This window comes from Martes martes (assembly GCF_963455335.1).
Source record: "Martes martes genome assembly, chromosome: 4".
In the NCBI taxonomy this organism is placed as follows: Eukaryota; Metazoa; Chordata; class Mammalia; order Carnivora; family Mustelidae; genus Martes; species Martes martes.
This window is the reverse complement of record NC_137891.1, coordinates 65,095,614-65,110,953: the sequence shown is the minus strand read 5'-3', so window position 1 is coordinate 65,110,953 and position 15,340 is coordinate 65,095,614. Positions and strand designations below refer to the sequence as shown.

The following is a 15,340-nucleotide window of genomic DNA, read 5'->3' as shown; positions in this document are numbered from 1 at the left end:
GCATAATGCTCCATAGTGTATATGGACCACATCTTCCTTATCCATTCATCCATTGAAGGGCATCTTGGTTCTTTCCACAGTTTGGCGACCGTGGCCATTGCTGCTATAAACATTGGGGTACAGATGGCCCTTCTTTTCACTACATCTGTATCTTTCGGGTAAATACCCAGTAGTGCAATTGCAGGGTCATAGGGAAGCTCTATTTTTAATTTCTTGAGGAATCTCCATACTGTTCTCCAAAGTGGCTGCATCACCTTGCATTCCCACCAACAGTGTAAGAGGGTTCCCCTTTCTCCACATCCTCTCCAACACACGTTGTTTCCTGTCTTGCTAATTTTGGCCATTCTAACTGGCGTAAAGTGGTATTTCAATGTGGTTTTAATTTGAATCTCCCTGATGGCTAGTGATGATGAACATTTTTTCATGTGTCTGATAGCCATTTGTATGTCTTCATTGGAGAAATGTCTGTTCATATCTTCTGCCTATTTTTTAATACGATTTTCTGTTTTGTGTGTGTTGAGTTTGAGGAATTCTTTATAGATCCTGGATATCAACCTTTTGTCTGTACTGTCATTTGCAAATATCTTCTCCCATTCCGTGGGTTGCCTCTTTGTTTTGTTGACTGTTTCTTTTGCTGTGCAGAAGCTTTTGATCTTGATGAAGTCCCAAAAGTTCATTTCGCTTTTGTTTCCATCGCCTTTCGAGACTTATCTTGCAAGAAGTTGCTGTGGCTGATATCAAAGAGGTTACTGCCTATGTTCTCCTCGAGGATTCTGATGGATTCCTGTCTCATGTTGAGGTCTTTTCTCCATTTCGAGTTTATCTTGGTGTATGATGTAAGAGAATGGTCGAGTTTCATTCTTCTACATATAGCTGTCCAGTTTTCCCAACACCATTTATTGAAGAGACTGTCTTTTTTCCACTGGATATTTTTTCCTGTTTTGTCGAAGATTATTTGACCATAGAGTTGAGGGTCCATATCTGGGCTCTCTACTCTGTTCCACTGGTCTATGTGTCTGTTTTTATGCCAGTACCACGCTGTCTTGGTGATTACAGCTTTGTAGTAAAGCTTGAAATCAGGTAACGTGATGCCGCCAGTTTTATTTTTGTTTTTCAACATTTCCTTAGCAATTCGGGGTCTCTTCTGATTCCATACAAATTTTAGGATTATTTGCTCCAGCTCTTTGAAAAATACCAGTGGAATTTTGATTGGAATGGTATAACCTCTATCATATCGTAACACTATGGTGATTTTTTTTAAATCACCCATTAAGATATAAATCCCATTAGGGACAGTTTTGTTGCCTAAAGCAGTGCTGTAATTCCTAGCACCTAAATTTCTGTGTTTCTAGACTTTAAAATACCATTGGGCACATGGTAGGCACTCAAATAGTGTTGACTTGCACCAAAGAATAAAATGCCTAGGAATAAGTTTAATTGACGTGAAAGACCTATACTCTGAAAACTGTAAGACACTGAAGAAACCAAAGACAACATGAATAAATGGAAAGATACTCCACGCTCATGAATTGGAAAAATAATGTTAAAGTGTCTATATTACCCAAAGCAATCTACAGATTCAGTGCAATCCCTGTCAACATGCCAACAGCATTTTTCACAGAACTTGCATACTCAAGTTTGTAGAACCACGAAGACCCCCAAAAGCCAATGCAATCTTGAACAAAACTAGAGATACTACAACCTCAGTTTTCAAGATATGATACAGAACTATAGTGATCAAAACAGTATGGCAGTGGCATAAAAACAGACACAAGATCAATGGAACAAAACAGAACACAGAAATAAACCCACACTTATGTGGTCAATTAGTCTAGGACAAAGGAGAAAAGCATATGCAATGGGAAACAGACAATGTCTTCAAGAAGTACTGGAAAAACTGGTCCTCTACGTGTGAAAGAATGAAATGGGCCACCTTCTTATACACAGAAATAAACTTAAATGGATTGAAGACCTAAATGTGAAACCTGCAGCCATAATAATCCTAGGAGAAAATATAGGCAGTAATTTCTTTGATATCAGCCTTAGCAATATTTTTCTAGATAGGTCTCCTAAGGCAAGGGAAACAAAAGCAAAATAAGCTATCAGGACTACACCAAAATAAAGCGCTTAGAACAGCAAAGGAAACACAAAATGAGAAGGCAACCTACTGAATGGGAGGAGAAACTTGTACAGGATAACTCCGATTACATAGTTTAAATAGTAACCCACTAAGAATACAACTTATCAAAACAAACAACACCCCCCAATCCAATAATCTGATTAGAAATAGGCAGAGAACCCGAATATACATTTTCCAAAGATGACAGCAGGTGGCCAATAGACACATGAAAAGATGTTCAACATCACTAATTAGGGAAATGCAAATCAAAAGCACAATGAGATACCCCCTAACATGTGTCACATTGTCTAAAATCAAAAAGGTAAAACAAGTGTTGGTGAGAATGTGGAGAAAAGGGAACCCTCTTGCACTGTTGGTGGGAATGTAGACTGGTGCAGCCACAATCGAGGTTTCTCAAAAAGTTAATAAAAATTAACTTAATTAACTTAATTAACCATAAGATCCATTAATTCTGCTAGAGACCTACTCAAAGAAAACAAACACACTAATTTGAAAATATATAGGCATCCCTATGTTATTACAGCATTATTTACAATAGGCAAAATATCGAAACAACCCAAGTGTCTACCAATAGATGAATAAAGATGTTGTACACACACACACACACGGATATTATTCAATTGTAAAAAAAAGGGAGGAGATCCTGCCATTTACAATAACTTGGATAGACCTAAAGGTTATTATGCTAAGTGAATTAAGTTAGAGAAAGACCATATGATTTCATTTATATATGGAATCTAAAAAATAAAACCAACAGAAACAGACTCAAATACAGACAACACACAGATGGTGGCCAGAGCAGAGACAGGTAGGGAGAGGGGTGTAAGGAGTGAAAGGGAGTGGGAGATATGGACTTCTGGTTATGGAATGAGTAAGTCACGGGGATGACAGGAACAGCATAGGGTAATAGTCAATGATATTGTAATAGATTCTATGATGATGGATGGCAGCTACACTTGTGGTGAACTTAGCATAAGGTATAAACTTGTCAAATCTCTATGTTGTGCACCTGAAACTAATGTAACCATCAACTATACTTTGGGGAAAAAATTAGTGTTGGCTTGATAAAGGAAATGTTGTCTTGGAAAGAGAGGTGAGCTTGGGACTCGTATAGATTGAGTCAGAGAGGATGGAAGACAAGATAACTCAGGCCATACACCACATTGGCTCCATCTTAAAGACACACATCTTTGGTTTTATTAGTAAAAAGTTTGGGGTCAGGGGTAGTAGGGAGGAAAAGTGAGGTAGAGTAAGAGCTTTAAGTAACTGTAGAGTTTCAGAACAGCTGCTGTGAAGGCCAACTATATTCTAAGGGAATAAACACCCTCATTTAGGGCAGAGGAAAAACCAGTCAGACTATAATTCTCTCTGAAATGCTGAAGTAGTCTTTCTATCTGGTATTATATTAAGAGGATTTCCTACTTGTCACTTGCAGTCATTCCCTTTTCCTGACACACAGAGGCCTGAAAACGCCTATGGGGGAGCCCAGTTCTTCCTGTGTCCTCCTTTTCTGCCCTGTAAGTCAAGGGCATAGAAACAGTTTCCAGCAGCAAATTTTTACTCCAAACAGCCTGCTATACAGGGTTCTCCCAAATCCCTCTAACCTTCCATATGTTTAGCAATTTTGATGCCAAATGTATTGCTACTACATCATACACACATGATATACCTGCCATGGAAACATGATTGATATGGTCAGTCCTATTAGAGTCTCTTAGTATAAGCCTTGTGTCTTCATTATATTCACAAAATCACACAATAGGAACTTAGACATTTAGAGGATTCATAAATTAGTCCCATTAAGAGGGAAATCTAAAAGATAGAGGAGGGACGTGAAAATACGGCAAATGAGGTCACCTGTATAGGTGGTCACAGATTCTTTAAGTGCAAAAATAAGCTCATCTGGTGATAAAATGTGATACCCTAGTTGTAACATTTAGCAACGCTCAATCTAAAACTGAAATGCTATGCAAATACACAGTGTGTGTTTAAAGTCAAGAGTAGAAGAGGGTTGTTGATCTAATGTAGTTGCATTTTCATTCTCCCCCCTTTTCCCCTGCCCCAGTTTTAGATCACTGGATTAAGATCAAAGCCCTCAAGGTTGCTGGAGGGAAAGGATAATTGGATGATGGGTATTAAACAGAGCCCTTGATGTAAAGAGCACTGGGTGTTAAATGCAATTGATGAATCATAAGATTCTATCCCTGAAACTAATATAGTATGTTAATTAAATTGAATTTTAAAGATTAAAAAAAAATTAACCCCTCAAGAGGCAGAGACTCTTCTGCTCTCTGCTTTGGAGATTCCTAACCCTGCCTGGAACATAGGATTGGTGGTAAGGCATACGTTAGTACTGCTGGTACTTGGTAAGTGTGGTACGATGAGGGAAGACGGGACTGGAAAGATGGAGAGGATGGTGTACCTCCAGTCCTGAGGGAACTGACAGGAGGAGGGAAAAGGGAAGCCCATTCATTTGGCTGAGACAACACGAAGACATTTTAACAGAACTTTTAATTTCCAGGAAGATGAAAGGTAATAGGTTATCTACATGAGAGACTTTCCAACTAATATTAGACATAATAATATACTTAACACCTATATTATATTCCAATTTATAAATTTTGTAAGAAATTTGTTAACATTAGAGGAAGCAAGGTGTAGGAATCCTCTGTACAGTAAATCTAAAATTTAAGTTTAAGAAAACAAAACTGAGGAATGTCTGGATGGCTCAGTGGGTTAAAGCTTCTGCCTTCTGCTCAGGTCATGATCCCAGAGTCCTGGGATTGAACCCCGCATCGGGCTCTCTGCTCAGCAGGGAGCCTGCTTCCCTTCCTTTCTCTCTGCCTGCCTCTCTGCCTACTTGTGATCTCTGTCTGCCAAATAAATAAATAAAATCTTTAAAAAAACCCTGAAAAATCATCTTTTATCAGGTCCTCTAGCTACTATGTCTTCATAGGGCTAGTTTTTTTTTGTTTGTTTTTTGTTTGTTTGTTTTTTAGGAAAGAGGCCAGCTAGCTTCCTATCTCTTCGGACACCTAACTCCATTTCTTACCTATAGTCTTACTCTTATTCCTACCACCTGGCATAAAACATGGTCATACTCCCCTATCTTAAGTAGTAAAAACAAGAACAAAACCCTTTCACCTATTTATCAACTCTCCACTCCGACTTCATGGATAAGCTTCTTTAAATTATGGTCTACACTCACTGCTAATGTCCTCACATCCCATTTGTTCTTCAACTGACTGTGCTCTGGATTTCCCTCACCATTTCACTAAAAGTACCTCTGATGATAATACAACTGAGATCTTGAATGGCCAAGCCAATGGATATCACTTTGTCATATTTAATGTGACTGGCCTCACCTTTCTTGGATCTTACTCTCCTGGGTTTTTCTCTAGTACTTTCTACTAGTTTCTCTGGCTCTCCCTTCCCCCCATTGTTCTATCTTGGTTTGCCATTTGTATGTCTTCATTGGAGAAGTGTCTGTTCATATCTTCTGCCCATTTTTTAATATGATTGTCTGTTTTGTGTGTGTTGAGTTTGAGGAGTTCTTTATAGATCCTGGATATCAACCTTTTGTCTGTACTGTCATTTGCAAATATCTTCTCCCATTCCGTGGGTTGCCTCTTTGTTTTGTTGACTGTTTCTTTTGCTGTGCAGAAGCTTTTGATCTTGATGAAGTCCCAAAAGTTCATTTTCGCTTTTGTTTCCTTCGTCTTTGGAGACATATCTTGAAAGAAGTTGCTGTGGCTGATATCAAAGAGGCTACTGCCTATGTTCTCCTCGAGGATTCTGATGGATTCCTGTCTCACGTTGAGGTCTTTTATCCATTTCGAGTTTATCTTTGTGTATGGTGTAAGAGAATAGTCGAGTTTCATTCTTCTACATATGGCTGTCCGGTTTTCCCAGCACCATTTGAGTTCTTTATTTTTAATGTAATGAGTGCTTCCTAGATGCCCCATCCTACACTCGATGGTTTTAAGAAGGCATACATCAGTTCCTGGAATCTATTCCACAGTCTAGATATCTTGAGCTTCAGAGCCATCTATCCAGTTGGGTACTTTATAAATCCCTCAAACTACACAGAGCTGAAATAGTACTTACCCTCTCTGCAAAGAGCTCAGTTCTATTAATCCTAAGAATCATTTTACACTATTTCCTCCTTAGTCTCCTCTTCAGTTACCCAATTGTGAAAATTCTACCTGTTAAGTATTTCTTTAATTGGTTCCGTCCTTTCCCTTTGATTGTTACTGCCAGAAACCAGGCTCTACCATGTTATTACCATGAGCACTATAATATCCCAGTCTTTTGTCCCAATTATTAGCATTCAAGTCTTCCCTTCTTAATAATGGGAAAGGGAATTTTCCTTGGGGGGGCAGGGAAAGAAAGTAACCTAGATTTTTTTTTTTTTTGTAAAATTCTTGACTAGCATCTAATCACCCTTGGGAGAAACCAGAACTTCATATTATGGGACATAAAGTAGTTCATGACCTTGAAGGCTTACTTCACCTCTCCTACCAAGAGAAACACCCTTTATTTTGTTCATACTTGATTGCTCTCATTTTCTAGATTTGACCAAGTTGTCACCTGTAGTTCTTTGCACAGGCAATATATTCCCTGTGTCTGGAAAGCCTTCACTTAATTTCTATTTGTTCTTTATGCCTGAGATGAAGACCATGTTCTTGGAGCCCCAAACATTCAGAAGAAAAATGTAAAATACTTTGCATATTTAATAATTCACTCAGATTTCTGTCTTTTAAAGCTTCTTCTCACAATGAAAAAGCCTTTTTTGACCTTTCAGAGGTCTAGATTAAGTGATCCATTCTCTTGCACTCACTCGGCACCAAGAGTTTTCTCTGTGGGCACAGTGATCCAGAGTTGAAATTGTTTACTTACCCAAGTTACTCATTACACTATGCACATGGACTGCTCTTTTATCTGTAGTCCCAGACTAGCAGAGGGCCAGATATGCTACAAATATTTATAGAAATGAAATTAAATCCTCCCTCATTAAACACTTCTCAGCCTTGCCATGGCTGAGAAGTCATTTTACTTCATCCCCAATAACCCTAAGGAATAAGAAAGAATAAGATTTCTGGATTCACCAAGCAGTGTTGTTAACTATAAGGACTACTTCAAACTCAGCTGACCTGGGTTTTAGTCCCACTCTACCAGCTCTGCAAATCTTTTTTTTTTTTTTTTGAGTTCTGCTTCCTCGTGTATTAAAGGGACTGAGCTCTAATTTTGTGGTCTTTCTTTTCTGATTCTATGACTTAAATACCATTTACAGAATAAAAATGCACATTTTGAATCTGTGTGAAGTACACAATTCTAAAAGCCCATTTGGATGGATTGCCTCTATAGGAGAATGAAATAGAAGGGAAAGTGGATTGGTAATCATTAAATATCAGAGTGACCACTGAGAGAAGCTGCTAGTTATTTCCTAGTATGTTTCCCCCAAGCCATACTCACCATTCCCAGCCATTATTTCATAGCATCCCATGCAGCTAAATCTATCTAACTCTGGCCAGTAGGGAGTGATGGTGAAGGATTGTTCTCTTAAAGGAGAGTGACCAACACTTTCCATGGTCCTGCTGGCTGGACCTCAAGAGCTAGACTCACTGAACCACATTTGGGAGTTGAGTGTTGAGCATGGCAGAGACACAGGACAGAGTCCATTTCTCTGGCACTACCAACTATACCTGCTTGTATTTCTACATGAGAAAGAAATTTCTTGTTCAAACCATTGAGATTTGGGGTTGTTAGAACAAAGAAAAACAAACCAACAAACCCACAACCCAACAGTAGTCTTAGTAAAAAATACTAATATTTTATTATTTTCAAAGTACACTGGGAAGATGGTAATTTTGCTGAAGCCATTTTAAAGTTTGCTTGAACCTTTAATAAAATAATTTATGAAATTCATTATACTACCCAGAAGAAGCTACTTGAAAACTTCATATTCTACATTCCACTTTATTATGAAGAAACTAATGCCCAGAGGCAGACTGGAAAAGGTATTTGTTTGGCAAAGCAAATTCTAATCCTACAAACCAGTTATCTACTGAGGGATCGTAGTGAAGACTAGAACAGTTCACAAGACAACTTCATTTTCTTATCAGCAGTTCCATTTACACAGACTAAAAGACTTATGCTTTTGTAGCTTTCACAATATAAAATTATAGAATAGTAACATCCTTCACTACCTTTCAGGAAGTGGAAGTGATCATGCTTAACAGTATTACCCAGAATGTATCCTGGTGCCATAAAATAAAGTCTTCATTATCAGATTGGGTTCCAAGAAGTGGCCCAGAAGCACATAAAACACTCCTCTTTCTACTAGCTCAGTGGCAGAGGGAATGCTGATCCCTATGCCTGCCTGGGAGATCAGGTCAGAGGAAATAGAGACCTACAGCATTTTATGCTTTTACCAAGCAAAGCAGAAGGCCTCAACACACAGAACAGACTGTGGGGAATTAAGCTTTTGGAATAAACACCTGATAATCAGCACTTAGGAGTTGCCCTTTGAGCTAGGGCATAAGGAAAACTTAAGTTATTCTCCCATTAATAAGGGCCAAGAGCTCAAAGGAACTTTCCAGAGAACACTGAAGAACTATTCTATAAACCACACTGACTTGTGAAGAATAGGTTCAAAAACCAAACTTCAAACCTACTGTACATCTTTCATAATTCCCTAATGCCCCTATAGCTCACACATTCCAATCTATCATTCATGATCTGAGATGGCTCATTCTCGCTTTAGGCCCTTATGATGAATGGGGCCTGCCTTCTTTTGTTAAAGATGGATCAAGGCTGAAGCGCTCCCTTTCTCTGGACTACAGAGGAGTCTCAAGGCTGAAGAGTAAAATAGAGAAAGGAGAACCAGAGAGTCTGATTATAGAGGCCTTGAAACCCAGGCAAAGGATTCTGGATTTGATGTGGTTAGCAATAGGAAGCCAAAGTAGATTTTTGAGCAAGGGAGTAACACATGCAAAGGCTTATTTTAGTAAGATCATTAGAATGAGAATGGAGTAGAGAGGTAGAGCAGTTAGGAGAAGGCCACCTAAATTTGGGCTATGATAAGGAAATACTGAATATGACTGGTGGCTATGGCAAGGGAGAAGAGAGAGAGGACAAGGAGGAGACTTTCTATAGGAAGATAGTAAGGAACTAAATTTGCAGTCTTGAAATAAGAAGGTAGCTGAAAACTTGAAACAATGCTTATTAAAGAAGGAAACACAGTGAATAAGTCTGAATCCATGATTTACCCTCTAAATCAGGACTCTGCTCAGACTGAAATGGGGTATTGCCAATTACTAGGCAGAAGAGCAGGTGAGAATAGCACCAGTCTCAGGCAAACAGGGATTTCGAGCCATCTTACCTGAAAGGAGTTTTAACTACCACCATAGAAGACCACTCAGATTCCAATGACCACCCTGTGCTCTTGAACTCTAGCTCTGGGTTTCTAAAAGTTAGACATTAAAAGGAAGCCACCATTGGAGGATGAAAATACAAAAGCTGCTGTTGAGAGACAGAGGAAGAGCCAGAGTGGTAAGTTGGAAAACAAATATGATATCCCTGAAGTTCAAGCTGTTCTGAGTCACTGTATTTCTCATAGTTGTCTGCTTTTCAATAGGTCACATCCTGATTTGAGGTCTCTTTGCTTAAAGGTTTCAAGGACCAAACTGCCTTCTTAAAAAACAAACCCTGTTTCCTTCCATTCCTAATTCTCCATATCCCTTTTCCAAGAAGGACTAGTAAACCAAGGTGGGGTATGGGGTGTTGAGGGCAACAGGGTTAAAGATGGGGGTGTGGATACTGCATGGACACTGGCTATTCAGCATGCACCAGCTGTCTAGTGGGCCATAACCAGCCTTGCACATACATACCTATGATCATGGGACAAAGACAGTCCTTAGAGTTGCTCCCCTGAAAGGAGAAATGACCCCACCGTGACAGAAAAGGAGTCTTCAGCATGTGCAGGGCTGAGTGAGGAAGGAGTGTTCCAGTCCTCAGCGGGCACATCCAATAGCACTGGGCTCAAGTCCAACAAGGAACCCTAGTGTCAGGAAGCATGTTCACGCTCCTCCCCAACTGAGCTATAGCAGGGCTGAGTGATCAGAACAGGCGAGGCCTGCAATAGATTTCCACTCCTCCCTTCTTGGTTCAGAGCTCACTAATCAATCCTCATGCTCTCTTCATTCCACCCAACATTTATACATTGTCTACTAATGTTATGTGTGGGGTTATATACTAAACCAAGCTATCAGAGGGCATGGACTCTGTTGGTTAATGTTCCTGGCACAGAGTAATATTACTTGTTGAATGAATGAAGGCACACACCCATGGCCAGTTTCTGTGCTACTTTGTTTTTACTCATCTTCCACTTTCCATCCCTTGTGTTGTCTGCCTGCTTTTCTCATGAGGATTCACCATCAGTGACTCATCACCTAGAAGGGAACCACAATTAGACTTCCAGTTTTAGCTACATAATCCACTTTATTACCCTGAAACTATCAGTTCCCCAAACAAGATTAAACCTTCAGTTTTCCTTAAGACCAATTATCTTCTGTATCTTAAACGAGTGACAGAATAGGAAGTAGTTTGTCCAGTCAAGCAGAGCCAGGTTAGAATCCCAACTGTGCCCTTACAATGACCTTGGGTTAGTTAGCTCTGAAGTTGGATTACCCAGTTGTACCTCATTTAGCTTAACTGTAAAATGGGGATACCCAAAACTGCATTATATTGTTGATAAAGACCTACAAATTTGTTTTTACCAAAATGCAAGAAATGGGGCTGCTCCATAATTAACAAAGCCTTAACCTATTAAAGGAGAAAAAGTGAGGTGGTTTAGAATTTTAACCTTGAATTGGCAACAAAGATCACACGAAATAACTATACCACCATGTCATGCCATCAGGTTCTTATTCACTCAAGAATGAGACATGCAGAAAGTAATTCCTGAGGGAAGCAAAGGAATCCCAAACATAAGCAGCATTTCTGTCTTTCGTGATGAGAGAATGGCCTATTCAGTAAGATGAAGTTAAAATCCCCCATTTCTGGTGGGAATGTGCTCAGACACTTCCGGTTTTAAAGAAGCTCTAGGCTTCTACAGTGATGGACAGGTAAGGTGATCTTCAGTTTCTCAAATGTTTCAGCTTTTTTCTCCAACTTTCAGACATCCGGTAATTTATACATTTGGGACTTACTTATTATGTCACAGCCAAAGGGAAAACAACAATTAATGCTTTCATTGCAAAACAGAAAAATAGTGCAGCTTCCTCCAGAAAAGTTCCAGTTGCAGCAAATTCTAGAAGGAGAAGTTTACTGCCGTTGGCTGCGTTTCCTCTACGTGGTGCTTAGCTCAGTGCCTGCACCTGCTCTGCTGAAGCAGATCTGCTAAATTGGTCATCATCAAGCACCACACACTGAAATAATTAAGAACAGGGCCCCAGCTGAGTGGAGCAGTGTGGTCCTAGGTCATGCGGGTGTGTCTAAACCTGTGATCTATGATTATCACATGGCCTGACACCAGACAGGAGAGTCCGTAAAGTCCACAGTGGGGCCAATACCAGTCATGAAACATGGTTCCCTTGTCCAGATCTCCAAAGGCATGACAAACGACAGGATGTGAAGCCTGAACCCTGTGTGTTTAGGGGACTGAAAAGCAACCCTTCTGATGTCCGCCCTTTTCTCTTTCTCCTTTGAACACAGGGGTGGAAAAATCAGGATTGTATTACCATCTATAGCCCTTATCTCCACCAATGCTTCCTCCCCCATCTCATTGTCCCCAAAACTGAGGACAGGTTTTTTGTATTGTTTTAAGTTTTCTCTGTAAGCACCATATTCAGGAGAAACAGTAAAGGCAGGGCCTAGATTCTTTATTATTTTTTAAAATTTTATTTGACAGAGAGAGATCACAAGTAGGCAGAGAGGCAGGCAAAGGGGGTGGGGGAAGCATGACCCTGAGATCATGACCTGAGCCGAAGGCAGAGGCCCAACCCACTGAGCCACCCAGGCGATCCAGCACTAGATTCTTTAGGAGACAAAAGGGAAGTATTTCTCTTTCCAGGGTCATACTTATAAGTTCTTCTTTACATTATTCCTAGTAGGAACAACTGTGCCTTAACACACTGGACACACCTAGGGGAAAGTTTTTTCCTCAATTGATAATTACAGAAAGATAAAGATTTAAGACCCTGGTTTTCCTCCTCTATAAAAAGCAATTGAATTAGAGGAGCTATTTAAGGTTCTTCCCGATTTAAAATGCAATAATGCCATAACTTCCAGATTCAAAGAACAACCCCCTGCAAATCTGAGTAAAACAAATGCTGTAGAGTCCACAGCAAGCCTTTGGGAGAAGAGGTGCAGAGTTGCACACTGCTTCGTACGCAGTCCTGTGCTTCCTTAAGAAAGGCAAACACAAGGTACCCTAAGCTACAGACACGGGGCGAGGGGGAACTAATTGTTTTTTCCCCTTCTACATTCTTCCCTTCCGAAAAAAACACCCAGTTTTACTTTTGGCTACTTTTATTCGGCTTATTTTGAGCTGGCTCATTTGCATGGCTCAGATTTAAAAATCTTTCTAATAACCACTATGCAGGCTAACAAGCACAAGCACACACACACACACACACACACACACCCCACACTCTGATCTTAATCACTGGTGAATTTCATCCCTTTCTGCCTACAATCCTGAAGGAGAAGCTCTAGTTTTCAGGTCATAATTCACATGGTACAACAGCATCCTTCTTACGCAGATACTATAAATACTGGCCAAACCAAGGACAGAATCTCATTCAACACTGGTCTGCAGTGGAGGATGGCACACTATAAAAAGTGTGAAAAGCTAGACTTGCGACCACCGCGTTCTCTCAGTGAGCTCGACCCAAGAGCTGGGAACCGCACACACGCTTTACTTTAGGTGAGGGCGAAGTGTACAGATTCACACAAAAATCACAGATGAGGAAAAAAAAAAATCCGAGGCAGACTCAGGAGCAAACCAACCTCCTTATCCAACTAAAAGTCACACAGGAAACGAAAGTCGCTCTACTCACCCAGCATAGCTGTTGTTATAAAGGTGGCCATGCCCTGCTTGCAGAATCTTCAAAAAAAGCAGGCAAAGAGGCAGAAAAGCAGCTGTTTGAGTCCTGGGCTTCCCGAGGCACTTCATAGTGTTGCAAGGAGAGGAGCTGAAAGTTCCCTTCAGCAGTCACCCGAGGCTGGAGGTGGCTCACAGGGCCCCCTCCACATGCGCAAACCTTCTCTGGCAGGGGGTGGGGACAAAGGCTGGGGAGCGAGTAAAATGTGACACTTCTTTCCAGCCACAGGGGGAAAAAAAGTTTAAGCAGCCCAAGAAGGGAAGTTGCTATTAAAACTTGGTCTTGGGACGAGAAGCAGCAGCACACACAGCCCAGCCCAGCAGCTGAGCCTGATCCTTAATCAGGCTCCCCTAGAAGGGGCTGGGCCTCCCCTGTGCTGACTCATGGCTGGGGTTCACTGGGTGCTGCTTCCTTTGGATAACTTCTTTTGAGTTTTTTTGTTTGTTTCTTGCTTTACGACTTTAGGCCCCTAACTTTCTTGGACAACCTTTCTCCTTTTATTACGTTCTACAGCACAGGACCCTATCCTGAACACAAATGATTTGCTTGAGGATGAGCAAAACACTTAGGCATACATAGAATATTCTGGGCTTAAGGTTCTGAGCTACCATAACGAATTTCTACATGGATTCCACACACTGAGATGCATGGTGAGTAGCCTTCATGAGTATAGGCGCAAGAATAAGGTCAGGCCCCTGAATCTGAAGAGCCAGGCTTAGTCCCAGCTCCTACCTGTATGGAGAAGGGGCAGTGGGTTCGCCGGATTTCTGGGAGCTCTCCGTATCCATTCCATGTCAGCAACACCCAGACCCGCTGCGATTTCAGAGGTTCTTATAGGGAACAAGAGGCTCCCGTGTGATTTACTACCTTCACTCACATTTGGAATCATTTAGGAAGCCAGACCACTTAAATCAGAATTCCTGGGGGTGGGATCGGTGCTTTAAAAGGATATTCAGGTGATTCCAATGTTCAGCCACCATGCTGGTCTAGAGTGGGGCTTCTCAAACTTTAACATGCGTACAAATCTAATCACCTGTGCATCCTGTTAAGCTGCCCCTTCTGATGAAGTCATTTGGGGCTGGGGCCCAAGATTCTGCAATTTTTTTCTTCTTTTCTTTTCCTTCCTTCCTTCCTTCCTTCCTTCCTTCCTTCCTTCCTTCCTTCCTTCCTTCCTTCCTTCCCTCCCTCCCTCCCTCCTTCCTTCCTTTCTTCCTTTCTTTTTTAAAGATTTTATTTATTTGACAGAGAGAGACACAGCGAGAGAGGGAACACAAGCAGGGGCAGAGGGTAGAAGCAGGCTTCCTGCCTAGCAGGGAGCCTGATGTGGTGCTGGATCCCAGGACCCTGGGATCATGACCTGAGATGAAGGCAGACGTTTAACAACTGAGCCACCCAAATGTCCCAAGATTCTGTATTTCTTTTTTTTTTAAAGATTTTTTAATTTATTTATTTGACAGAGATCAAAAGTAGGCAGAGAGGAGAAAGCAGGCTCTCCACGGAGCAGAGAGCCCGATGCAGGGCTCGATCCCAGGACCCCGGGATCACGACCGGAGCCGAAGGCAGAGGCTTTAACCCACTGAGCCACCGGGGCGCCCCAAGATTCTGCATTTCTAACGAGCTTCCAGGTGATGCTCATGCATCAATCACAGTTTGAGTAGCGAGGTTTTACTTTAGAATGAGGTCTGCTTTTTCTCCTTTCTCTCAAAACTGGAGGGGGGGGGGTAAAAAACCTTGAAGCAAACCATCTCCTCATTTTCTCCATGTTGGTGATGAAGAAGGTGTTTTTTTCATCTTTGTGCTCCTATCCGGTTATACCAGAAAACCCATCTGGAAGGATATACTTTGCTCTAATAAATAAGAATAGCGTTAATTAGGTTGACTCCCTTTTCGCCCCATGCCAAGGCCTGGTCCTATTCTGGAAGAGGGTGGGAGCCAGCATCTCTCTATATGCTCGCACACTTTTCAAATTTCCCAAAGATTCATAGCCAAGGTTTCTGTGCCCTCCAATATTATGTCCAGAACACTGGTTAGAAAAGAAAGTACCATATCTTTCCTTATCTTCTCTACTGAAGTCCTAAGTTTGGTGTAAGAG

General features: G+C 41.1%; 1 protein-coding gene across 1 annotated transcript in view; it reads right to left on the bottom strand.

Annotated features, from left to right (window-relative positions):
* The window catches only part of CPA6 (carboxypeptidase A6), a gene marked incomplete at its 3' end in the record, with an annotated part of 347,693 nt that extends 334,371 nt beyond the window's left edge, over positions 1 to 13,322 (bottom strand). The window contains exon 1 of the mRNA XM_080801136.1: positions 13,204 to 13,322. Coding sequence (XP_080657262.1) covers positions 13,204 to 13,319 — 116 coding nt within the window. The 5' untranslated portion in view covers positions 13,320 to 13,322. The remainder of the gene's footprint in view (positions 1 to 13,203) is intronic.
* Positions 13,323 to 15,340: the final 2,018 nt, after the last annotated feature.